This window comes from Schistocerca americana, chromosome 5 (genome assembly GCF_021461395.2).
Source record: "Schistocerca americana isolate TAMUIC-IGC-003095 chromosome 5, iqSchAmer2.1, whole genome shotgun sequence".
Taxonomy (NCBI): domain Eukaryota; kingdom Metazoa; phylum Arthropoda; class Insecta; order Orthoptera; family Acrididae; genus Schistocerca; species Schistocerca americana.
This window is the reverse complement of record NC_060123.1, coordinates 533543783-533571712: the sequence shown is the minus strand read 5'-3', so window position 1 is coordinate 533571712 and position 27930 is coordinate 533543783. Positions and strand designations below refer to the sequence as shown.

The following is a 27930-nucleotide window of genomic DNA, read 5'->3' as shown; positions in this document are numbered from 1 at the left end:
AGGACATCATTATCAGGAAAATGAAAACTGGCGTTCTACGGATCGGAACGTGGAATGTCAAATCCCTTAATCGGGCAGGTAGGTTAGAAAATTTGAAAAGGGAAATGGATAGGTTAAGTTCGGTGGCAGGAGGAACAAGACTTTTGGTCAAGTGAATACCGGGTTATAAATACAAAATCAAAATCAAATAGAGGTAATGCAAGAGTAGGTTTAATAATGAATAAAACAATAGCAATGCGGGTAAGCTACTACAAACAGCACAGCGAACGCATTGTTGCGGCCAAGATAGACACGAAGCCCACGCCTACGACAGTAGTACAAGTCCATGTGCCAACTAGCTCTGCAGATGACGAAGAAATAGAAGAAATGTATGATAAGATAAAAGAAATTATTTAGATAATGAAAGGAGACGAAAATTTAATAGTCATGGCTGACTGGAATTCGATAGTAGGAAAAGGAAGAGAAGGAAACGTAGTAGGTGAATATGGATTGGGGGTAAGAAATGAAACAGAAAGCCGCCTGGTAGAATTCTGCGCAGAGCATAACTTAATCATAGCTAACACTTGGTTCAAGAATCATGAAAGAAGGTTGTATACATGGAAAACCCTAGAGATACTAGAAGGTATCAGATAGATTATATAATGGTAAGACAGAGATTTAGGGAGCAGGTTTTAAATTGCAAGACATTTCCAGAGGCAGATGTAGACTCTGACCACAATCTATTGGTTGTGAACTGTAGATTAAAACTGAAGAAACTGCAAAAAGGTGGGAATTTAAGGAGATGGGACCTGGATAAACTGACTAAACCAGAGGTTGTACGGAGTTTCAGGGAGAGTATAAGCGAACAATTGACAAGAATGGGGAAAAGAAATACAGTAGAAGAAGAATGGGTAGCTTTGAGGGATGAAATAGTGAAGGCAGCAGAGGATCAAGTAGGTACATAGACGAGGGCTAGTAGAGATCCTTGGGTGACAGAAGAAATATTGAATTTAATGGAGAAAAGAAGAAAACATAAAAATGCAGTAAATGAAGCAGGCAAAAAGGAATACAAACGTCGCAAAAATGAGACCGACAGGAATTGCAAAATGGCTAAGCAGGCATGGCTGGAGGACAAATGTAAGGATGAAGAGGCTTATCTCACTCGGGGTAAGATAGATACTGCCTACAGGAAAATTAAAGAGACCTTTGGAGAAAAGAGAACCACTTGTACGAACATCAAGAGCTCAGATGGAAACCCAGTTCTAAGCAAAGAAGGGGAGGCAGAAAGGTGGAAGGCGTATATAGAGGGTCTAACAAGGGCGATGTACTTGAGGGCAATGTTATAGAAATGGTAGAGCATGTAGATGAAGATGAAATGGAAGATATGTTACTGCGTGAAGAGTTTCATAGATAACTGAAAGACCTAAGTCGAAACAAAGCCCTGAGTAGACAACATTCCATTAGAACTACTGGCAGCCTTGGGAGAGCCAGTTCTGACAAAACTCTACCATCTGGTGAGCAAAATGTATGAGACTGGCGAAATACCTTCAGACTTCAAGAAATATATAATAATTCCAATCCCAAAGACAGCAGGCGTTGACAGATGTGAAAATTACCGAAGTATCAGTTTAATAAGTCACAGCTGCAAAATACTAACGCGAATTCTTTACAGACGAATGGAAAAACTGGTAGAAGCCGACCTCGGGGAAGATCAGTTTGGATTCCGTAGAAACCGGGGAACACGTGAGGCAATACAGACCCTACGACTTATCTTACAAGATAGATTAAGAAACGGCAAACCTACGTTTCTAGCATTTGTAGACGTAAAGAAAGCTTTTGACAATGCTGACTGGAATACTCTCTTTCAAATTCTGAAGGTGGCAGGGGTAAAATACAGGGAGCTAAAGGCTATTTACAATTTATACAGAAAGCAAATGGCAGTTATAAGAGTCGAGGGACATGAAAGGGAAGCAGTGGTTGGGAAGGGAGTGAGACAGAGTTGTAGCCTTTCCCCAATGTTGTTCAATCTGTATAACGAGCAAGCAGTAAAGGAAACAAAAGAAAAATTCAGAGTAGGTATTAAAATCCATGGAGAAGAAATAAATACTTTAAGGTTCACCGATGACATTGTAATTCTGTCAGAGACAGTAAAGGACTTGGAAGAGCTGTTGCACGGAATGGACAGTGTCTTGAAAGGAGGATAGAAGATGAACATCAACAAAAGCAAAACGAGGATGATGGAAAGTAGTCGAATTATGTCGAGTGATACTGAGGGAATTACATTTCCTATTAGGGGAGCAAAATAACTGACGATGCTCGAAGTAGAGAAGGTATTAAATGTAGACTGGCAATGGCAAGGAAAGTGTTCCTGAAGAAGAGAAATTTGTTAACATCGAGTATAGATTTACATGTCAGGAAATTGTTTCTGAAAGTATTTGTATGTAGTGTAGCCATGTATGCAAATGAAACATGGACGATAAATAGTGCGGACAAGAAGAGAATATATGCTTTCGAAATGTGGTGCTACAGAAGAATGCTGAAGATTACGGGTAAATCACATAACTAATGAGGAGGTACTGAATAGGACTGGGGAGAAGAGGAGTTTGTGGCACAACTTGACTAGAAGAAGGGATCGGTTGGTAAGAATTTAGTATTGGAGGGCAGCGTGGAGGGTAAAAATAGTAGAGGGAGACCAAGAGATGAATACACTAAGCAGATTCAGACGGATGTAGGCTGTAGTCTGTACTGGGAGATGAAGAATCTTGCACAGGATAGAGTAGCATGGAGAGCTGCATCAAACCAGTCTCAGGACTGAAGACCACAACAACAACTACAACGTTTCCTAGAAATGATAAAGAAATGAACTTATTACTCTCACTTCCTAGCTTCAAGCTGCAGTTGCCTAAAGTTGAATATTTGACAGCTGTTTCATTTTTTATGAAATCATCAACCAAATTACTGTCATATCCATTGCTAATTGCAGTGGGCTTCATTACAGATATTTCTTTTTGGAACCAGTGCTGTCCTAAAGGACCGCACATTGTGCGATGCATTGCAGAGCGCACAAAATCGGTTTTGTTGATTTCCTGATGACATGAGTTGGCTGGATTCTGCTTTGCAGAAAACGTGAAAACTGGTTTTATTATGGAGTAACCATAATTTCAAACCTATGAAATTAACTTATTGATTATAGATTTGAATATCTTTAGTAAATTAGATTTTTTCATGATAGTTATTAAAGGTAAAGAACATTTGTTATAGATCCTGATGATGAGTACGTCACCTACGAAATGAGCTTTGAAAGGAATCATAGTCTTACCCCTGAAAATATACTCCGACCTTATTTACAAAAAATATCTGCGTCCAAACTAAACGACTGCTCTTACAATTTCTCACTGAAATGAAAGTTATTGAAACTCAGCACTGCCTGTAATAAAAATCATTAGTTCCTATACTTGAAGTTCTTTTAATTTTTTTGTCGTCTGATGAAAATTTCAATCGTATTGAGATTGAAGTCTACCGAAATATTAGTGCAAAAGCTAATAATGTCAAAAGATATCAACTGAGAGGATGGCCACACTCTGTACTTTTTAACTTACTCATTAAATCAGGACCGTTTTTAACGGAAAAAATGTTTGCAAATACGACAGCTTATTAGATTTTAGTGTACAAAAATCGCCCTACTTTATTTTGTGGACTGTTAATATCATTAACAATGAGGCGAATACGGTGGTTTTCATTGTTATGGCTTCTCGAAACAGGTAGATCATGCTTCATGTAAATTAACGTTTTTTTTTAAATTCCTTCGTGAAATTTTTAGTTGTACCTAAAGTACTTCTAATTACATTTTGTAATTTAGATCACTCTCGATTTCTGAGATGCCATTTTGCTCAAAAAATGCTACCATTTGTCTATGTATTCGCTTTTTGTGCAAGAAGCCTATTTCTTCTGTCAGATCTTGTGTGTAGAGCATCACTGTTCAATTTGCTGTTAAAGATAGTAATAGATTTTCTTTTTCTTTTGTAGCAAATGTTTATTTTTGGATAACTTCATTTCTTTTTCTAAAATTTTACTCCATTCGTGAAGAGCAATTCTGGACTGATGAGATTTTTCTATTCTAGCAGAATCAAGATCAGTTTTAAAGTCAACAATAAAATAATCTGCCATCTTGGTGACATTTAGCCTAGGTACAAAATTTTATCTAAAGCCTTTAGCTAACCCAGCATTTTCCTGGTGTTTGAAACTTGTAGAAGCCTTATTTAATACTTTCAAAAAAAGTTTTGCTCACAAAAATTGGCCACGTGGTTGTAGAAGCAATGAATTTTGGTATTGTCTTTCTCAGTTTGAGCTATTTCGTTCGCGTCTTTCTTTTCTGGTCCAGCTACCAGACGTTAACACCGTTCTAGATACTACACTTGAAAGTTAAAAAGCCTTTACATACCGTAGGTATTTTGAGCTAAAGTCAGTAGGTTGCTTCGTTTAGTCTCTCTTTTTTCTTCCACAGTTCGCTAATTCTGTTACCCTTAGTTTGCCAGCTAATTTCGCTTTAATTGTCGGTACTCCATTGCGATGTTCAACACTGTTTTAGGTCTTGAAGTAATCAGGCGTCAAATGGTGTCTATCACACTGTTTAATAAAATCAGTGGCCATACCTGTTTCGAGAATTTTCAACAAAATGGCCACACATTTAGAGACAGCGTTTGAGAACTAGGCAGGCAAAATTTTGGCAGATTATTGTTTCTTCAAGAATATTTCATCCCACAGTTGCTGCTCCATCCATATACAAAATTTTAGCTATAACAGGTGTTGCTTTCTGTTGTGGAATCCCGATGGAGTAATGTGTTTGATCTAGTAAATAAAACTAAATAATGGTTAATTGAAACCGGGATTTATAGCACCTCTATATCCTCCTACCTGTCATTAATTCTGAAATTTGAAGTACGATTCACGATACAGCCAACGATGATTTAAATATTAAAGAAAGAGTATCTTCCCTCCCAAAAATTTTCGTGGCAAGTAATAGCATATCCACCTTGGATCAGCATGCCTACCGTGTTAGATATTAAATCCTAAGATACTATCCTTTTACGCTATAGAATCAGGTTGTTATGAAGTTCATATATCCTCAGACCATTACTTGAAAGGTGTGGATGTGTATGCAACGGATGGTTAGAGATGCTGTGTATGGGCCTAGTCAAGATCATTGAGGCTTACTTAAAAAAAGCACACAGCTTCACGTAGTTTCCCTGCCTATGGGTATAGCAATAATCAGAGCAGGCAACGTTCAAAGGCGTTTTGTTTTTGGCTACCGAAGAAACTTTTCATCTCGGAAATCACCCCATTGTCTCTAGGGAAATTTCTACCATGCAATGAATTTTTTCTGCCGCTGAAAGGGGAAACGTTCACCGTCTACATAAGTCAGGAGAATACAGAAGGTACGGCAAAATTTGATAGCGCTAAGAAGCCACATATGTGATTGTATCCTGTGCAGAAGGCAGTGAGGTGTAATCTTGGAGCAAAACTACCTCCTTGGACATCTTCTTGGAACGCCTCATCACGACAGCCTGCGATATTTTCGTTAGGATATTTCGACAGTATGCTCCGTCTGCAATACCACCACACCATGGCAGTCCCAGCTAAGACTCAACATCAATTTATCGGGTGATGGATAGAACTTCATCTTTTTCACCATGGTGAATTCATTTTTCCACTGCTTTCCGTGCCTCATAGTTTCTGGTTCAAAGTGATGCGAGCAGACACTCGCCCATGGTGATTGGGCGGCTAGAGATATCAAGTGGATAGGTCTGCCAGAGCTGCAGCTTCCGCTGCCATATCGGTTTGCCTGGCTTTGTGAAAGGGCGCGAGCTGTCATGGAACCCAGCTGGTGAAGACTTTTATCATATGCAAGACATTCAGACCTTAACCATTACTTTCATTATTTTCACTGTCGTCTCATTTGTGAAATGCCAGTCTTCTGTGAAACGACCATTTCTTCATAAACAGTTCGGTAAGGTACGTAAAATTATAATGCGCACACCCATTAGATCTCAACAATTAATTGACACTTATAAATGTGATACACCATAGTAGTTGTGATTGTCGGTAGATGAATGTAATTTACTCTTCATTTATGCCTTGTACAAATAAATTGATGCTAAAAACAGTTCGAGTCGAGGCTGCAGAGTCCTGAAGTCATGCAGGCCACCACACGTGGAGCCAGTCTTGGAAGGGACGGATGAGAGACATACAGGTCAATTGCTATCAGCGACGGTTCAATCCTGCGTCCGGCCATTCTGATTTAGGTTTTCCATGATTTCATTAAATCTCTCCAGGCAAATGCCGGGATGGTTACTTTGAAAGGGCACGGCCGACTTCCTTCGCAAATCCAATGAGACCGATGACCGCACTGTTTTGTCTCTTCCCCCCAAACAATCCAACCCAATGGCTATAAGGCCATTGGATAGTCTTTCGTAGCGCAGCCATTGGGTGTCCGAAGCACTGCACGCAAACACAGATAACTACTAAACTGGAATCCATCGTATTCCTGTGATACACAGCAACCATTGAAAATCCAAATGTAAAACAGTCTCTTCGATATATGGTATTACATTTGAACTAAAAGTATGTCCTAAGATTCTGGAAGTCGACATATTAGACTTCAACTGACCTTCGTGTAGATTGATGAGAACTGTGCCTCTTCCAACCACTGTACATGGTTTTTTTGTCAGGGGATCTATGGCACATTACAGTTAAAAGAAGGGCTAACTCAGCCGAATATTAGGTATAGATTTTGATAGCGGCTTAACTCTGGTACTGGAGTTTTGTTCAATTTAATGGACTTCCTCTTTTTCGTGCGAGAATGGGTCTGTCCTTTGGTCCTTGACTGTAAGCCCACAAACTTGTCACAGCACATATTTATGCAAGAGGAAACAGGCCAATCCGTTGCGTATAGCCGACAACGTTGAAAAGTATTTGAAATTAATTTTGCGCCCCACTCAAAGCGTCCAATTATACTACAGAATTTTCACAAATTTGTTCATCTTCATCTGGATTCGGTGTCATATTCAAAAACATTCAATTATTACTCCAAATATTTGTATACACACACTCACTCTCTCTCTCTCTCTCTCTCTCTCTCTCTCTCTCTCTCTCTCTCACACACACACACACACACACATTTGCACAATCACACTGTGTTGTGTTCCACCTTCGTATTCATCTCTGTCTTTCTTTGTCAAATACTTACCAGTAAGTATCACTTCATAACTGCTTAGTCAGTAAATTTCTTCCGATCTGTTCTCACACGTCAATAATATTTATGTCAAATACTGTACTGCCTCATCATCAGTAGACTTCAACGTTCTCTGTTTTGGTCAGATAGTGTCCCATCTCATCAGCTCTGTCTTTGTAATATATTAAAGAGGCGAAAACTCAAACAATATTATTATACATAAAAGGGTATTGTGAGAAAGATTATATTCCAAAGAAATGTTAGATGCACACTTGACTCAGTGTCCACATTTACGTACACCCTAACTATGACAAAGGATATTCAAAGTTTATTTTGTACAGTGTTTTCTACATTTAATATTTATATGTTTTTTTCAAACATTTAAAGTTTTTACATCTTGTCACACATACTGTGCAAGGATACTCTAGATATAAATGCAATCACATTCCAGTACCTCACGTTTTAACACATTCACTGAAATTACTGCGAACTATGACTTGCATCACAAATCTGATAACACTTTATGCTGCCTCACACAGTACAAACATATCAATGTAATGCATATCTCTAACACTTTTGAGAAAATCACCCATAGTAAACACCAGGTTATTACGTTCTGATTAATATTCAAGATATCTCCGTTAGAAATCCAAGTTTTCAAAGTTTCATCTGCCTTAATAAAATCGAAATGACAACTAATTGCATTTTGTATGCAAACTGAAATATGAATACTACATACTTAAGGTAATAGTCGACCAGTTTGTTATACTGAAACACAAACACTTCAGTGCAATAAACAAAATTGTGCATATCACACACTTCAAAAGCAACACTATTCAAAATCTGCAAATCTCTCCTTCTTATGTCACTATAACACTTAATTCTGAGAAAGTATCTTGTCTGGGTAAGCCTTAGACAACTGAGTAGCACCAAGTTCGCCAGATATCGTTTCACCTCGATAATCAGCCACACTGCCGTCCCTTAGCGCTACTTGAGATCGAGTTCTTTGTAGTGCTGATATAGAAACGTGAAAAACTTCGAACTGTAATGTACACATGAAAGTGTTCGACTGCAAGCTAAATGTGAAATTGTATCGTTTACAGACTTTTGCAGACCATTACCGCTTACTTCGGTCTTATGGTACTGGCTGACGCCAATATAGCAGCCTAGCTGACCCACGACAAGTGGCATAATTTTGAGAACAATTTGATTCATATAGCCATTGTGACTACTTTGTATTTAAGACAATGTGAACAGTGTATAGGGAAGCCTTAGAGTCCTATGTATACTCCTTTTTTATGTAGTTATACATGGCTCGTTCTAGAAGGACAGTTTACGCTTCCTCCACTCCCCCCTTTACCTCCTACATCCTCCATTTATGATCGGACGTGCAATGCTTCCCGTAGAATTATTAAGTTCCACAGCCCCCCTCCTCTGCATGTTCAGCTGAAATGTCGCAGTTAACATCTAAGGTTTGTGTTAGTTAGTAAGTTAGTAGTTTGTTCAGAACATATCTTTAGCAATCACTGTCGGTGCTTTGTGGATTCAAAGGTGATTTCAGATAAGTGAGATTTCCCAGGCACATATCATCCTACGTTTTTTACGACGCTGCTTTTAAAGGTAATGAATGCGGCAAGTGTGCGATCTATAGTGCACCAAGTCCTTGACGTCAGCCACTAAAAACGAGATCACTGAAAGTTGTACAAAACAAGGAAAACTGGCCAGGAAGTGTGTCAATGTTTATGCAGGTTAATTAAGTTGTGACATAATATGAAAACGTCTGAAGACTTGCAAAGCACGTCAACCCTTGTCAAATTCCTTGTAGGTTTTCCTTGAATCGCTTACACGTGTATTTCCTTTAATACGCATCTTCACTGGCATTGAAGTTGGCCCTTCGTGCAGTCAGAACCATACGACATTAGCTGTAAAAGTCATAATTGCAACAAACTTCTCACTGAATACTGAACATACCCATCCAACTGCAATGCACGGTTATATTGCGAGATGCAGGAATGGTTCCTATTTTTCTGAGATTTTAATTTTTTTTCTTTGTGCCATTTTGTCAAGGTTAGCTGGATATTTGTATGTTCCGTCGATCATAATAGCAATATGTCCCGGTGATATGGAACGAGCGCGTTTTATAATTATAGTGCACCTTTGCCGTGAAAATATAGCACCTCGGCGACCATTTACATTGTAGCCTCAAGCTCTTGCTTTTACATACAATTATTTTCACTCAACTATGTTCTTTATTCCTGTCTCTTTCTTACACACACACACACACACACACACACACACACACACAAATACACGCACGCTAGACAATCACACATTCTGAAATTCTTCCATGCAGAAGGGAGAGTTATTGATCAGATACGATATTTGTATGTGTTTGAAGTTATTTTATTATATACAAAACTCTCTTCGTCAGTGGCAAATACTCAAAGATTTATATGGTTCAACAACTTGCTGCTTCATGTGCCACAATAAAACCATTGAAGGGTAATGACAATTATTCTTCGATTTAGTGTCATATTTCTGAATGTCACTGTTGTTTTCGAATTGTGATTGACTAACAATAGACTTCATAACAGAGAGAACGTACTGTAAGATTGTTGTCGTATGACCAACTGCGTAAATAACTTTCTGCAAAAAGTTCTGAGCTGGAAATATCATTCTTATTATCTGCGACTGTGCCGGAAATACTTTCTTCCAAGTGATTACCTATCCCAGAAAATGATGATATAAGACCTGGGTGAATAATAATAGGACAATTAAATCAACAGTACTTCATCGCCCTTTCCAAAATCTGATACTGTTACCAGCGTAAGAGTTGCAGTGCTTATATGTTGAAAGATATTTGTTGGATGTGATCTCGAACACATGTTCGCACAGATACAAATACGTACCTAAGAAATTAAAATATATTTAATTTATTGATTTACCCTGATACGTCATTTCTAATGGTGTGATCGGAGTTTGTATTGGTACGTACTGTGTTTTAATTAAATCCATTTAACATTCATTTGCTCACAACCAGTTATTAATTTACAAGAAAATTTTATTTACTCTCTCAAGTTCTGAAGCTTTTCCATTAGGCCTTACTATAATTCTTCCGTTGGAAGCAATGAGAACTGTTTCCGTTTCTTGCATTTACGGAAGCAGCCATTATATACAACAAGGATAAGTGTAGATCCAGTATCGATTCTTTGGTGAGCCTGTAGTGATTGTTTTCCACTATTTAAGTGCTGTTTCGTTGGGGATGCTTCCTACATATCTTTTTGTGGCACATTTGATCCTTTTAGCAAAATACCCTGAAAACAGTAGGTAGAAAGATCTCTGATATATTTTAGCTTCTCTGGGAGAACATTGTAACCTGCTTTTTACATATAGCAGTATTTGTCATTTAAAATTTATATTATCATATTTGTGCAATGAAAACGTAACTTTCTGGGTTGTTGCCTACCATTAAAGATACCTGACAGTAAAATATTCTAAACTGTCTGGAAAAATATCCCATTATAGTGGTGTATTCAATATAAGCCTAAATACACTTCATATATATTAACAACAGGATTTTAAAAATTTATTTCAGGTTGTAATATCATGATATTCATAAAAAGGGCTATATCATTAATAAAAATAAATAATTATTGTCGATGATAGAACTTAATATTCTGTAGAACATTTTATCTCGGACAATACCCATGGAAAAATATAATGAAAATCTCAATCTTTTCTTATCCATGATTCTTCTAGGAAAGTCCTTCTTGTTCGAACTGTTGTACTGATAGGATGTGATTGATGTCTCGTAACACAGAGATCTGTAAAAAACTGTATTATGTTGCTAATTTAATATTTCAAAAGTAGGGCTTATGTGTCACTGAAATGAATCTACTTTGTTTGGAGTTTCGATTCATTGTAATTCTCGTCCTATATAAACGTTAATTTTTCTGCTCGGCTACTAAAGAGCGCAGTCAATAGCGCTATTGATCTACAGCGATGTTTATTGGTAAATAATAAGCGATTAACATTGAGAAATATTATCAAATGTTAATGCATACAGTGAAGGTACAAAAAGATTTAATGCATATTAGCTTTTAGTAGTAAAACAGGACCTGAAGCAAAATCGATAAGTGATTGTCGTATGTTGGCCGCCATCTTAGTGAAATATTACAGCGGCAGTTTTAAACTGATTTTCTATGAAGACATAAATGCTCTTGGTCATAGTTGCGTGAATAATCGTGTATTGGTGGCCCAGAAGCCACTCTGTTGTAATAAATTCTAGTTGGACTGTGAATAATATCTAAATATGATTGCATTCTATGAATGCAAACAGCATCTTACAAATTCTTATCCGCTGATGTATAAAACCAAGTTATTTCGTAACAACTTTTACGAAACATGTTGTCAGGAAATAATACATTAGTATTGTGTGACAAAACTGTACATTATGCTTAAAGAAAAGTGTTGCCACTTCTAATAACACTAGCGTTAAATTCGGTAAACGATCTGCAACTATAAAGAGACTATTATACAACAGCACTGAAAATTACTAAAAATCATTATTCTTGTTTAGTTCGGATTACTTATCACTCATTTAGCTTGTTTGCTGGTTATATATGATTACTTTTGTGCATGAATTTAGTGCCATTTACACTGCTCGACAGACAATATTATAACGTACGGTATTTCGCAGTCAACATTCTCTCCCAGGTGGAGATTACTTTAACAAAATAACGATCATTAACCGGGAAAAGCAGTCGTTAAATGAAACCTCATGTTACATTAATAATAAGTAACTGGTTTTATTGTAATCTTGCTGAAATTGTACAGCACGCAATCAAACCATGTCACGCCATCATGCGTAAGTCCGTGGAATAGTTATGAAATGGCTGTATGTACCTGGTATCAGCGTTGCCCCTTCCACATGCTCATCTGCTTTATCCATTAACTTGAGCCTACTACGCAAAGTCGTTACTACACGTATTGGCTACCTGACTAGTATTATTCATTACATGGGTGTTTTCTTTAATAAAAACTCCCTCACATTCCATATCTTATTTCCCAATTTTCCTTTTACTTACTTCCTGTTTACGTCTGATTTTATACGTTATTAATATGGAACACTGTATACAAGTACTCCATCTTTTTAATCTGTGTCACTAGGACAGCATTTAAGTTCCTTTCCTTCAGATTATATTTCTGATTATTTTTGTAATCCAAGGTCATTTTAATCTCTTATTAGTACGGTTCGGGAAAGCAGGTCTTAGATATAGACAGAGATCCATACATAAATATTTTAAATTTAGGATTGACTTCTGCCACATTATACATATTCTCCCTGTTAATTTCATGTGAGGCTGCCTCGAATTCTGCTGTGGGTTTTGTTAATTGCTTTCTCTACTTCCCGTAACAGCACATTAAAACCATTAATTAAGTTGTTTATCAAGGATAGTTGCGAGTCATTCACAACTGGTTAAACACTTGCATCATTAAGTGTTCGTGTACAACGTCGTTGTCATTTACAGTGTACTGGTCTCCAGTGTAGTTGTGGTGGAAAAATTAGTGGCAGATCGGCAAATCTCCGATTGTATTTGTTAACTACCACTTAAAATTTTTTATTTCTTGTGAATGTTTCAGAAAATTCATTATAAAATATTCACAAATTATCATTTTATTTTCGTTTTCTGTTGGGTAGTATAATCAAGAATCAACTTTTTACTAAAAATATTTGAATATTTCGCAGAGGGCTTCTATAATCTGCAGTGACTATAAACGTTGTTACTTTAAGCAGAAATTCAAAAGAGCAACCTTCCAACCAATATTCGTTTAGACCCTACGTTTTCCATTTTCCTTTTTTTCTGTTCTTCAATGTGACTTTAGATTTGTCATTTGATATGTAGGCATTCTGCAGACAAATGCCAGCCATTCACATCGCCTGCGCACGCTAAAAGAATCACCCCCTTTCTACTTTCACCCCTCAGCCTGTTTTACAGGTTGTTCTTCGCATGTGCCCAAATTAAATCATTTTGCTTGGTGGTTTTCTTCCTTTCTATTAAATGACATGCACAAAGCTTTCTCTCGTTTTCGGATTATGTTTCATGTATTAAGCTACTGTACATTTACAAGTATCTTTTCAATATCTAAAGTTTCTGGTAGATATTTTTATATTATTTGTTTCATTTTGGTACGTTGAAAAAGACAAAAACTTTGCGACAAAGTACTCCACATCTCAGCAGAAAAAAAATTCAGCACGAAAATTCTAAGCAATGATATCATAGAGATGATTAACATAGCGTTATAGATTTAAAGCCCAGTTACTTTGTTGTGTTTACGTTATATAAGCATACAGATTAGATACAGACTTTTCCAATCCACAGTGTTAGTTCGCTATCCATTTGTTATTTTCCTCTTACATGTGCTACTGAGACCCGCTGAATGCATTGACTTTTTAACCGAAAACTTCATAGTCACCTCAAAAGCTACTTCAGATATCTGTCTTGATCGGAAAACTGTTACAAAGCACCACTCAAGAGAATCAATAAAATGATGTAACTTGGACTCTGACACGTGACACAGTTATATAGAACAGTGCTGTCATCAAGATGTATACTTAGAGAGTGGTCTAAAGTAAAAGTGATGAGCCTTTACACGAAATGAAAATCATATGAAATATGTTTAAGAATTTACGTTTGCGAAACGTACCATGTTTCAGATGACTGGCAGGTAAGGTTGACTTATCTTACGAAAAAAATAAAGGATGAGCTGTTAGCTTCCTCGTACTGTGAAAGAGTCCACATGACATGAGTGACATTCTTAACACTTCACATGTCTCTAATCTTGAAGCGGAAGGTGGTCGCTAATGTCTATCAGACTTTAAAATGAGACTGAAATGTTACATCCAGTTCTTTCAGACAGTTCGTTATCTAATACATCAATCAGTATTACTAAGTGTCCGGAACAGGTCTTCCTCATTTAGAACTGCACAAAAAATTATCAGCTCTTCAGGCAAAGAAATAGCACGTAATTCATTAACTGTATTTAGGCCTCTGACGCTTATCATTGATTTAATGTTTCATTCAATCTGTGTGAAAAAAACACCTATTAGACACATCAGTATTTAAAAAACATACACCTTAACTGATAAATACTAAAGTAATTCGTTCTGCAGGCACCACACATGGCAAAACATCAATACTGTCAATGACTCTGTCTTACATACTGAGCGGTGACTACCAGGAATTTCGGGAAGGGAGGAACAAGGGGTTTACAGCCCTTCATTCGCCATTTTATTAGACTGTTTTATTGACTATTATATTTAACAGTGTTAACTCACTGATTAAATATCTTTGGAAAAATCACAAATAATTTTAAAACGTTAATAAAAATGAGCATAGAGATTTTGCCTGTCGTAAGCTAAGAAACAATCAGTTAACGTGGAAGGCCCTTAAGTCTCAATCAGAACAACCCCAATTAGTTGACTATAATTATATTATTAATTTAATCTTCGTTCAGAACCTGGAATAGAATTTTATCGTAAAGAGAGGCCTTATGACTTCAACCCCATTTCAGAGCAAAGCGAGGTCTAAACTTCCGATAGCGTAAATGGCAAGGCGGAACAATTTTCGGTTTACAAACACTCAGATGTTATATACGAATAATGAATAGCACAATAACATCGTCAATACAGCCCCCACATTGGGAATTTTAACATACGGCAAGAACAAGGTAAAATTTCGCGAACGAACACAGAATCATGGAGCCTCTAGCTCGTGCACAACTCGTCCCCGTCAAAGTCAAATTCCATTCGGCAGGCCACAAAAAACGAAACACAAAAGAAATGCATAGAAATTGTTGATCACGCGATGAGTAACCACCAGTTGAGGCTACGACTTAGGTAATCATGGGACTTGTACCTGCCATACAAACCGCAGATCACCCCGTCAAAATAACAATGTTAAAGATAGCCTACAAAGGTCAGCTGTAACAAATAGGAACCCACTAGACAATAACTGATCATAGGATTCAGCACTTACGGCGGTCCTGAGCGATTGACTTTTATCCGATCACAAATTCAAATCGAAACCTGAGATACAACATGTGCAGCGCATGAACACGTAAGAACCGTATTATAATTAATAACAAGGCGTACTTCCGCGATAAGGCGATTGGAATAAAACATTAAATAAAACCCCAGATGAGGCTACTTGACCTAATGTAGTACAAAGTAGCAAACTTTAAAAACGTTTAAATTCCCAGATCTGATTACTGTCCTCGCTTACAGGAGAGCCTCACGAGTTCCAAGATTTGTGAACTTAGATTAACTGAATGCATACTGCATTTAATCTGTAATATTTAATGTTCCATCCGATAATTGTCCACAAGGGGAGAGACCATAGTGAAATATTTTAAGCTTCTGAGCAGGAGAAACAGATTAACATATATACAACCCTTCTACCAGGTACACAAAATAGGATGCAACAGGCTAAATCAACACTTTAGGGAAAACATTTCAAAAAGAATTCGTAAAATATTACATATAAATGGCAGCATATGACAAGCAGAAATATAATAATGTGACAAATCACTCTATGTCACTGCTCTGGAACAGGCTAACGGACCTAACAGTTCCTTTACCCGTCTCAACATACAACTAAGGGTCTTTTCCGTATATTGCGATTATCTTCATCCATTTCTGTTGTAAGTATGGAGGCGAAAACATATGTCACTAGGAACAGAAGCAATCACCATCACCTAAACATGTGACGTCGGCTCGACATGTTGCAATCTTACTGAAATCGACAGCAGTTCTTGAATGACGTAAGTTGCCAACCGCACAAGCTACCCTGCTGGACTCACAGTATACAAGTGTTCGTCAGGATAGATGTCAGGAGCGGAAAATTGTGGGCGTTGCAATAATTAAAAGTAATTAAGCTTGAATGGACCCTATTTATTCATGTAAAGATGGTACATGGGTGCCTACGTAGGGCTGAGCAGTCCCAAGAGGGGTTTCCGTCTGTTCATCGGGAGGTTTAAGGAGAGAGGAAGAGGCTCGAGGAGCGACTACTCGGGGCCGAGGTCTGAAACTAAGAGGGCACGGAGCTGTTTCCAAGCCGCCCTTGCCGCTCCCGGCCGCGTCCCCACGTGATCACACGACTATTTTCTCACTGGAGGGTTGATTCCGCCAACGCGCCTTGCTAGCAACTTACCCTCGTCAGCGCAACCAACCCGTAGGACTAGAGTCTGACCGGGGAGCACGTGGCAGGAATGTCGCGACCACGGTCTTCCGGCCACCACCTTCCACCGCAGTATCCCCAAGCCGGCTACGGCCGTACATTATGAATGGAAAAAATTATTTAATAAAATTTTATCGGCAATGATCCTTCATGGGGGGTCTCCTCCCTGACCACACGCAGCTGTCCTTTCTCTCTCACCCTCTCAACCACGGAGCGATCCGCTTCTCCCCCCCCCCCTCCCCACCCGATCCTCCAGCTCTCCTCCTCATCGCGATGGGACCTAACTTTTAGCTCTCCCCTTCCCCCCCTCCCCCACCTTCCACCTTCCCCACAGGCAATCGTTACCAGAGTGCGCCACCACCCGTCTACGTGGGTGAAGAATCGATAACCAGAGAGTCATAATAGATCACATACGAATTTCAAAAAATAGTTTTCTGGAACATACAGATCAAATATCGTTCTTAAAAGTTTCGAGCTAAGTGATATGAAGTCTAACTAAAGATTACTTGAAGATAACAAGATAGGAAAGGAAATCGTCCATCTCTTTCTGAAAACTTTCTAGTTTTTGCCTCACGTGATTTAGAGTAACCAAGTATACCTAAACACGAATGATTGGATGGTAATTTGAACCACAGCCTTTCGGAATCAATGTCTAGCGTCGTAACCACAGTGTCACATCAGCCAGTGTAGCGTTAGGGAATGAAAAGTTTAGAGTTTACGTTCTTAGATGTTACCGGGAAAGTTTAATTAATTGGGTAAAATAGCATGCGGCAAACGTTTCTTACAACTCTGTCTCTCTCTCTCTCTCTCTCTCTCTCGCTCTCTCTCTCTCTCTCTCTCTCTCTCTCTCTCTTTCGATGACACACACAAACATACACACACACACACACACACACACAGGGGCGCGCACGCGCTTTCTCTGTCTCACGCCCTGAACTTTCTAACAGGAAAATAATTCTCAAAGACGGTCTCCTCTGCAAAGATACTTTCGTGTAAGTAATTAGGGCCTACTTACGTACAGTTTGACTTAGCATTTAAGAACTTCAGTACGACTAACTAAGACTTAGTGAGATTAGGCGTGTTAGCTAGGGATCAACGGATGTTATGCAGACCAAAATATTACTTTTCCTTTTTCGTGTGTACAACCCAAAAAATGAATTCTTTGAGAAATGTTGTTTACAAGTGGTTCATTAAACGCACTACAAATAACTTTGGATTGCTTCTTAAGAGTTTATCTTCAGGTTTTGAGGCTAGCAGATGAATATACCTCTTCAGCAACGGATTACTAAAAATAGTCGAGTTTTAATATATTTTGTGGCCTTTATAATGTTGTAGTTCAAAAATATGATGGCTCAAATGGTTCAATGGTTCAAATGGCTCTGAGTACTATGGGACTTAACATCTGTGGTCATCAGTCCCTTAGAACTTAGAACTACTTAAACCTAACTAACCTAAGGACATCACACACATCCATGCCCGAGGCAGGATTCGAACCTGCGACCGTAGCGGTCACGCGGTTCCAGACTGAAGCGCCTAGAACCGCACGGCCACACCGGCCGGCCCCAAAAATATGAAGTCATATCGGTTACGTAGGACTACTTGCTTTCCTATCAACGGTTTTATTTTAAATTCCACAGATTGAAGCAAAGTTAAAAATAAATTTCATTTGCAGAAAGCTGGAATTACATCAAAAAGACTCTTCAGAAGAATCTAGTACTGAAGTGATTGTGGTCTTGACTTTTAAAAAATATCGTTATGCTCCATGTTGTAGCGCAATAAATGTCAGCGTTTATGCTTCCAAAACATATTTTTCAACAATGATAAATGGAGATCCGTGTAGTGTTAACTCAAAATTAAATAAATTATAATGTGGAAAATCACTATCCATATGATCACCATTCGACTGTGCCATTGTTGTAGATATAAGTCCGCTTAGCCATCCAGTCCACAAACAAGATACAGGTAAGGGACAGAAATTCACTACCCATATTTTAGTTATACTATACTACTCGCTGCATTTTTATTCCAAAAGTTAATCTCTTCTGATTACCCATATAATCTGCTAATAGTCACAATGAAATGTATGATTTAACAACGAAATGATATATATATATATATATATATATATATATATATATATATATATATATATATATACATATTACTGGTGGAAAAAAAGCATTTATGTTGTAAATGTGAAGTATGCAATCAAACGTGATGTCGTGCTACATCTAGTGACAATTGTTGTCATAAAATGAAAATATTAACAGCACGTTGCTATTGGCCACCTGAACTCTTTCTAACACTTTCTAACAGACATAAAACAACGGAACAAGATTAATTTCTTATCGAAACATATGTAATGGTATTTATGACAGACGATGAAGTGCTTGCAAGAGAAACTGAGAGGCAACCATAGACATTATTATATGCCACGTCGCTTTCTCGTTGCGATAAATTTTCGCTTCTTTCCTCTCCGAGCAGTTACCATGCCCCACCTCGGTAAGAAAGTTTCCATTAAAGTAACACATGAAATAAATGGAACCATAGACTGTGAACAAAGAACAATGGCAAAATAATGTTGGTTAGCACCAATGAAATTAGGGTTTGAAGGATAATATTACGACTTCAAATGATATTAGATCGTCCTTTTTTACAAAGTTTCTTGTATCCTTGTAGCCGTTGGAACCTCGTTGAAGACCATATGCTATTCCTCCAGAGAAACAAAGCTAATTGCACCAAGTCGGACAGTAGCACTGTCACTTCCCACCCACTGTTTAGGAAATAAGCGGTTTAATGCATTTCGATACAGAAAAATTATGGGAAGTACATCCAACATGTTGGACCACATCATTTGACCAGTTCTCAAGGGCACATTTTCTAATAACGACAGCAAAGTGTTTAATGTGTTTCCTATTCTCCGTTCAAAATACGATTGATAAAATAGTGGCTGATTGTGTGCTGTGTGATTACGCCACTCACAGTCCAGTATCATTCGTCGAACACCTATCGAGAGAAATGTAAAATTTCCTTTGACCAGCAGCGTAAGTTTCTGTTACATCCCCGTGATTTGTAAACTTGGCATCATCAGTAAACAAAATTTTCTGCACAAAATTGTCTTGTTGGGCAATCTACTGCCAATATTCAACACATTGTTACAAATCAGATTCTTGTAGCTCCTGATGTCGAGAAATATGAAACGGGTGATATTTGTTACAGTCATTTTGAAGGGACCTTACTCCAAGTTTTGATAAAACGAGGTAAGAACATAAATACACCTTTATGACCGACAAGGGCTGCATTCAAGACATCGTAAGTGTATTTTTGTGTCTTCATTCCAGCGACGCAACTTTTGAAAGGGTTTTACTCCTGGAATATTACCCTTACAATGGGAATCAGCTTCGTAAGCCGTATATCGAATACCTAATGTACTACGCGTTATGTAATTCTTAATTCTTTCCCGGCGATCTGCAGACATCATGGACATTCGGGAATCCAGCCGGATTTTCGTGTCGTTCTCGCACGATATTTCAACACCGTGCCTCGCTGACTTCTTCAGGTGCTACCTGAGTCTGGTCCTAGGGTCGATCGAGTCCAGTATTTATGCCTGGAAGGAGCTTGGCGTTCCCTAATCGGTCCGCGCCGAGTCGAGTGTTCCGTCTGTGGTCCGCGACCGCCAGACTCGGCTTCAATGGACCCCTCAGTCGCGGATGTTCCGACTGCCGTCCGTGCCCGGTTTGGCCGTCCTCAACAGTTGTGGTCGTTATCTGAGGTTTGTCAGACCACCTGAGATGTTGGGTACTCTGTCTCATCACTGCTGCAATGATTTTCACTTCTGTTTCGTGCTGGGAGCTCCATAATCGGCCGCGTCGTGTGTTCCTTCCGCGGTCCGCGCCAGCCAGAATATCCAAGATGTCTACTATGCATTATGTTTGTCTTTCCCTAGATCAAGTCACATGTTGAACGATACGGGTAAATGTATGCGTAACATGAAGAATAATGCGTGTACACCATAAAGGCACTAAGAAGAAAGGAGTAAATGCAGTGGACTCATTCCGATTTGATCATATAACAGGATATGTACCAGAAAATGTGAACGATCTAGGTTTCCTTTCCGATGGGTGCGTTGGGGAAAACACGATTCACTATATGATTCTAATATATGCATCGTTGGTGAACACTAAACATTTCGATAAAGTGGAACAGTTTTTTCCTGTTCGTGGACATTCATATGTGGTAGGAAATGTTCCACCGTGAAATGGGTAAACAGAGGAGCGCATACAGAGCATATGATGAAAATCCGGACGTGTACAGAAAATTGGAATAAAGAGCAACATAAACATCATTTCCGGCCTTTTTATTGCACATGAAAACCACATATTGCATGTTGTACCACCATACGGCGAGACCTTCAGAGGTGATGGCCCAGATTACTGTACACACCGGTACCTCTGATACCCAGTAGTACGTCCTCTTGCATTGCTGCATGCCTGTATTCATCCTGACATACTATCCACAAGTTCATCAAGGCACTGTTGGTCCAGATTGTCCCACTTCTCAACGGCGCTTCGCCGTAGATCCCTCAGAGTGATTGGTGGGTCACGTCGTCCATAAACAGCCCTTTGCAATCTATCTCAGGCATGTTCGATAGGGTTCATGTCGGGAGAACATGCTGGCCACTCTAGTTGAGCGATGTCGTTATCCTGAAGGAAGTCATTCACAAAATGTGCACGAGTGGGGTGCGAATTGTCGGCCATGTCCATGAAGACAAATGCCTCGCCAAAGGCTGCCGACATGGTTGCACTATCGGTCAGAGAGTGGCATTCGCGTATTGTACAGCCGTTGCGGCGCCTTCCATGACCACCAGCGGCGTACGTCGGACCCGCATAATGCCACACTAAAACATCAGGGAACCTGTACCTCGCTGTACTCGCTGGGCAGTGTGTCTAAGGTTTCTGCATAACCGGGTTGCCACCAAACTCGTCTCCGACGATTGTCTGGTTGAAGGCATGTGCGACACTCATCGTTGAAGAGAACGTGATGCCTATCCTGAGCGGTCCAGTCGGCATGTTCTTGGGTCCATCTGTACCGCACTGCATGGTGTCGTGGTTGCAAAGATGGGCCTTTCCATGGACGTCAGGAGTGAAGTTGTGCATCATGCAGCCAATTGCGCACAGTTTGAGTAGTAACACGACGTCCTGTGGCTTCGCGAAAAGCATTATTCAAGTTGGTAGCGTTGCTGTCAGTGTTCCTCAGAGCAATACCATAACCCGTAGGTAGCTGTCATCCACTGCAGTAGTAGTCCTTGGGCAGCCTGAGCAAAACATGTCATCGACAGTTGCTCTGTATCTTCTCCATGTCCGAACAACATCGCTTTGGTTTACTCCGATACTCTCGGACACTTCCCTTGTTGAGAGCCCTTTCTATCACAAAGTAACAATGCGGATGCCTTCAAACAGTGGTGTCCACCGTCTAAACATGGCTGAACTACAGACAACACGGGCCGTGTACCTCATTCATGGTGGAACGACTGGAACTGATCGGCAGTCGGACCCCCCTTCGTATAACAGGCGCTGCTCATGCATGATTGTTTACATCTTTGGGCGCGTTAAGTGACATCTCTGACAGTGAAAGGGACTGTGTCTGTGGTACAATATCCACAGTCAACGTCTATTTTCAGTAGTTCTGGGAACTAGGGTGATGCAAAACATTTTTTGATATACATATATGTTATTGTTCAGAGGAACCTGCACAACGATGCAAAAGTCAGTAATTGCACCAAAGAAAACGTGAGATAATTTTAGACTACAACGCTACGAATGTCGCTGTGGACACAGTACGCAATATATTGGTGCATTATACAGTAAAAGGGATGAGAAGCAGCCGGGCTATTGGTGTGTTCACAAACATTATCGACATATCAGCATTTAACTCTTACTTGTTATACAAAACAACTTACCCCCAGAGGGAAGCAAACACCCTATAGCGAAGAAGACCATTCCTAGAAACTCTTGGTAAGCAGTTGATGGAGATATGAAGAGACGAGAACATCTTCCAAGAGAAAATACACCAAGACAAGCTCTAAAGGGAAGAACATCGTTTGTATCTGCGTCCTCCACATCGGAAGAAAATGGTCCTGGGAGTAAGAAGAGAGGCAGATGTCACTAATGTGGAAAAACTGATATCAAAATTCAGGGAAACGTGTTAAGTGCACAAATTCAATTGCAAGAAATATATTACACACACAACTAAAAACTGTTATTAAAAGTTAGACATGTGTAGTGAAAGCAACACACTCACAATTATAGTGTTCGATTATTGTCTTGCTGTATTATTCTATTATGCAGTTTCAATTATTAATTCATTAAACTATATAAATTGTAACTTTATTTATGATTTCAGTAGACAAATGTGTAAAAGTATACATACATACAGTTGAAAAAATGTAACACCGTAGTAGGGTTAATGTTACGGCCCTTACTTTTAATTTTAGTGAATTTTTTTTACCCTTCTATATGCTTAGTTAGTCTTTCTGACAACCATTTCTTTTTAGATTTCTTCATATTCTTCACGCAGCCATTTGACCCCAGCTTCCTTGCACTTTCCATTTATTCCATTCGTAAGTAACTTGTATTTCTGTATTTATCAACTGAAGTGTTTCTTCCTGACTAGTCACTTAAACTTCATACCACTCTGCATCATTACAAAATCGTGATCTGAGTCTATGTCTGACCCGGAGGTACGCCTTTAAAACCAATATCTGATTTTGGAATCTGACCATGATGTAATCTAACTGAAATCTTTCTGTATCTCCCTGCCTTTTCGAGATACGCCTCCTCCTCTTGTGATTCTTGAACAGAGTGTACACTATTACCATCTGAAATTTATTGCAGAGCTCAGTCTTTCTCCTCTCTCATTCCCACTACTAAGTGTATATTCTCCCGTAACACTTTTTCCTACTGCGTCGACTACAATAGCATTCCAATCCCCTACGATTGTTAGACTGCCATTTCCCTTTACGAACTGAATTACCTGTACAGTACCCTCATCTACTTTCTCAATCTCTTCATTTATTGCTTGCGACATCTGCACGTATACCGGAACTATTGTTGTAGGTGTGGGTTTGCTGTCGATTCTGATGAGAACAACCCTACCATTGAACTGTTCACAGTCGAATCTGGACTTTGAGTTTCAGAAGTTTGACCGTGGTTGAGAAGCGAGAAAACTTTAAATGGAAAATCTGAAATGGTAAACGCTAAGGCTCAGTGTAGATATGGTGGGTGTCATTGAGGGGACGTGGAAGGAGGACCAAGATTTCTGGTCAGACGAGTGTAAGACATTATCAACACCAGCACAAAATGGCATAACTGGAGTGGAATTTGTTATGAAGGAGAAGATAGAGAAGAGCACAAGTTACTATAATAATATTAGCCTTTTGCATTTATTGATAGACAGCAACTTCATTTTTGCCGAGAACTTTCTTTGCCTTTTCATTTAGGTAGATTAATTGACTACAGAATGCAGAGATTGAACCACATGTCAACTTTATACGTGTTGTGTGTTCAGTACCAATGATATAAGGACTATAATGTTAGAACCATGGTCGACAGTGTTGCACGAATCACAGCAACACCATTTCACATTGTGTTCGCAGCATATTCGAACGTTCAAGATGATCCTCTTATCGGTAGAAATGCCACTCCCTGTTTTCTGACAGAACCCACTTAAGAACATCAAACTCCTCTGTCTCATTTGACAAGTTTGAGTGACTTTGAAAGCACAAGCTGTATCTTCCGATTTAATGGGCTGATAAAATACTCCCACATCATGCACTATCGCTGGTATCGCTAATTACAACAAATAGACTGTACCGTCACGAACGATCAGGAACAATGATAGGTATACGACTAAAATAAAAGTTTGTTATCAGTGTAACAGCAGTGTTTTGAACTTAAATCTGGAACTTTCTTTTATTTTTCACTCTTAGACATTCGTATTAATCGCACACAGAAATCATAGGACCCGCTGAACGAATTCCAATTCCTTTACACGTTTTCACGTCATTAAAACAACTCCATGTCTGTAAACTGCCAAGTTCATAGATGTAATAGAAATTTACATGATATCAACCTACTGAATACCTATACATTACCTAAGAGATATATTTCATATGACTGTCAATAACAGTCCCTCCAATATGAACACATAAACTCGAAATGGAAACAGGAGATTGAAAAAGAGAAAGGATAAGAAGTAAACGAAACAGAGCAAGGCAATTATGAGCTACTTCGTAAACAGAACCCTCCTCTAGATTTCTCTATGCATTACAGCGTTAAGTGTCTGTCTCACGCATTTTCTAGTGTGTTCTATGCATCTTCCACGAAGTCGCTGCCTCAGCCTTTGGTTATCTCTCGGATTCCAGAAATTATATCGCTTTGACGAACAGTTAGTCTGGCTACATGTTCCGTCCATCTTCATATCACCCTCATGTAAATCATAATATGTCCATTATTGTCTGATCACTAATCAGTTCCTGTCTTTCCATCAGGTAATATGCTTCACTCCATATCTAGCTGAGGTAACTTTGTTTATGAATCGTTTTCACATTAGAAGCCCATGCCTCACTGCAACAATCCAATCACGTCAATTCACATTTATTTTAAACTTTCACTCTCAGGAAAATTTTTAGCTGCTAAAATCTAATCGATTCTTCCAAAAGTATTCCAGTTCATGGTTATTCTTGTTTATTAGTGTTTCAGTCCTTCCAGTAGATTACTTCTGTTGCCATAAATATACTCCTGGAAATTGAAATAAGAACACCGTGAATTCATTGTCCCAGGAAGGGGAAACTTTATTGACACATTCCTGGGGTCAGATACATCACATGATCACGCTGACAGAACCACAGGCACATAGACACAGGCAACAGAGCATGCAAATGTCGGCACTAGTACAGTGTATATCTACCTTTCGCAGCAATGCAGGCTGCTATTCTCCCATGGAGACGATCGTAGAGATGCTGGATGTAGTCCTGTGGAACGGCTTGCCATGTCATTTCCACCTGGCGCCTCAGTTGGACCAGCGTTCGTGCTGGACGTGCAGACCGTGTGAGACGACGCTTCATCCAGTCCCAAACATGCTCAATGGGGGACAGATCCGGAGATCTTGCTGGCCAGGGTAGTTGACTTACACCTTCTAGAGCACGTTGGGTGGCACGGGATACATGCGGACGTGCATTGTCCTGTTGGAACAGCAAGTTCCCTTGCCGGTCTAGGAATGGTAGAACGATGGGTTCGATGACGGTTTGGATGTACCGTGCACTATTCAGTGTCCCCTCGACGATCACCAGTGGTGTACGGCCAGTGTAGGAGATCGCTCCCCACACCATGATGCCGGGTGTTGGCCCTGTGTGCCTCGGTCGTATGCAGTCCTGATTGTGGCGCTCACCTGCACGGCGCCAAACACGCATACGACCATCATTGGCACCAAGGCAGAAGCGACTCTCATCGCTGAAGACGACACGTCTCCATTCGTCCCTCCATTCACGCCTGTCGCGACACCACTGGAGGCGGGCTGCACGATGTTGGGGCGTGAGCGGAAGACGGCCTAACGGTGTGCGGGACCGTAGCCCAGCTTCATGGAGACGGTTGCGAATGGTCCTCGCCGATACCCCAGGAGCAACAGTGTCCCTAATTTGCTGGGAAGTGGCGGTGCGGTCCCCTACGGCACTGCGTAGGATCCTACGGTCTTGGCGTACATCCGTGCGTCGCTGCGGTCCGGTCCCAGGTCGACGGGCACGTGCACCTTCCGCCGACCACTGGCGACAACATCGATGTACTGTGGAGACCTCACGCCCCACGTGTTGAGCAATTCGGCGGTACGTCCACCCGGCCTCCCGCATGCCCACTATACGCCCTCGCTCAAAGTCCGTCAACTGCACATACGGTTCACGTCCACGCTGTCGCGGCATGCTACCAGTGTTAAAGACTGCGATGGAGCTCCGTATGCCACGGCAAACTGGCTGACACTGACGGCGGCGGTGCACAAATGCTGCGCAGCTAGCGCCATTCGACGGCCAACACCGCGGTTCCTGGTGTGTCCGCTGTGCCGTGCGTGTGATCATTGCTTGTACAGCCCTCTCGCAGTGTCTGGAGCAAGTGTGGTGGGTCTGACACACCGGTGTCAATGTGTTCTTTTTTCCATTTCCAGGAGTGTAGAAAGGATCGTTCACTGGTTCTATGACATCACAGTTTATCTGTGCTGCTTTCTTTCGATGTGTCTGTGTACATTACTGTAATTCTGTTTCAGTCTTATTTTCAGTATTTTAAGATGAATCTAAGCCTGGTTTCTCAAACACATGACATCTTGAAATTGAGTTAAAACCTTCTCAATTTCTATGACTCTAAGATAATTTATGAGGGTCAGTCGACAGGTAGTGCGTCCTGCTTTAATTTTTAATTTTTTTCTTAATTAAGAATTATAAATGCTACTACACAGATTGAAAACCACATCATCAACTATAAATTTACGACTATCAATATGGTATTCATCAATTTCCATAATTTTAGTCCATGTTTTTACAAAGTTCCAGTGAGGTAAAACTGAGTTTCTGTGATTCCTGTCCATTGACTGCTTCTTTGATTCTGGTTCACAAAAATGAAGCGCTGTTTCGTTCCCGATTACAATTTTTTCCAGAAACTTCTCTCCCTGCAAACGGAAGTGGTGTCAGAGTTAGGGGGCAATTGTTCTTCTTGTCTCTTTATTCTTGTCGGTTAATATTCTTAGAACCCAAGTTGCACAAATCTCTCAATATCCCAGTTGTTGAATAATCCCCTGCACAACTGAGGAGGGTACTGCTACTCAAACCATGTGCAGGTCACTCGGTAGTCACCACGAATGATGTCACCGACTCGCTGAATGTTGTGTGGAGTTAGTAGAGTCACCGGCTTGCCGCTCCGTATTTCGTCATCCAAAGGTGTTTGCGCGTTCAATTTCGTTACGGCAGCAATCTCATCATCTAACAGTGCTGATTCCATTCTTTCAGCATCGTACACATTTTTCCGTCTTTCATGAATGCGAATGGGCCTCTCGATGTCTGCATTCAAGAATTCTGTCACAGAACGCTGTAGAATACGAACATCAATGTCAGCCATTCTGCAAACGAGTGCAGTAATGGCATTTGTTGATGCAGAGTTACTGCTGCAGTGGATTGGAGAACAGGCTTTGCGGAATAGCGCTAATATGAAGTATTACTTCTTGACTAATTCGTACTCTTTGCCTCGTTATGTAAATTTGCTTACTGTTCACCACTTATCCTTCATGCTACACCGCTAGTAAAGTTTACTTGTTCCCTTGCTTCATTGAAATTCAATGTACCTTTTATTTGGTTCGTAAAAACTTTAATGAATCTCTTGTGAATTATGTAATAATGAAAATGGCTATCTTTACTTACACATTCTCAGCCCCTTTTCTTGAACCAGA

At 39.8% G+C, this 27930-nt stretch overlaps 1 protein-coding gene across 1 annotated transcript in view; it reads right to left on the bottom strand.

Annotated features, from left to right (window-relative positions):
* LOC124616492 overlaps positions 1 to 27602 on the bottom strand; it is a 61334-nt gene extending 33732 nt beyond the window's left edge. Inside the window, exon 1 of the mRNA XM_047144804.1 lies at positions 27401 to 27602. Coding sequence (XP_047000760.1) covers positions 27401 to 27602 — 202 coding nt within the window. The remainder of the gene's footprint in view (positions 1 to 27400) is intronic.
* Positions 27603 to 27930: the final 328 nt, after the last annotated feature.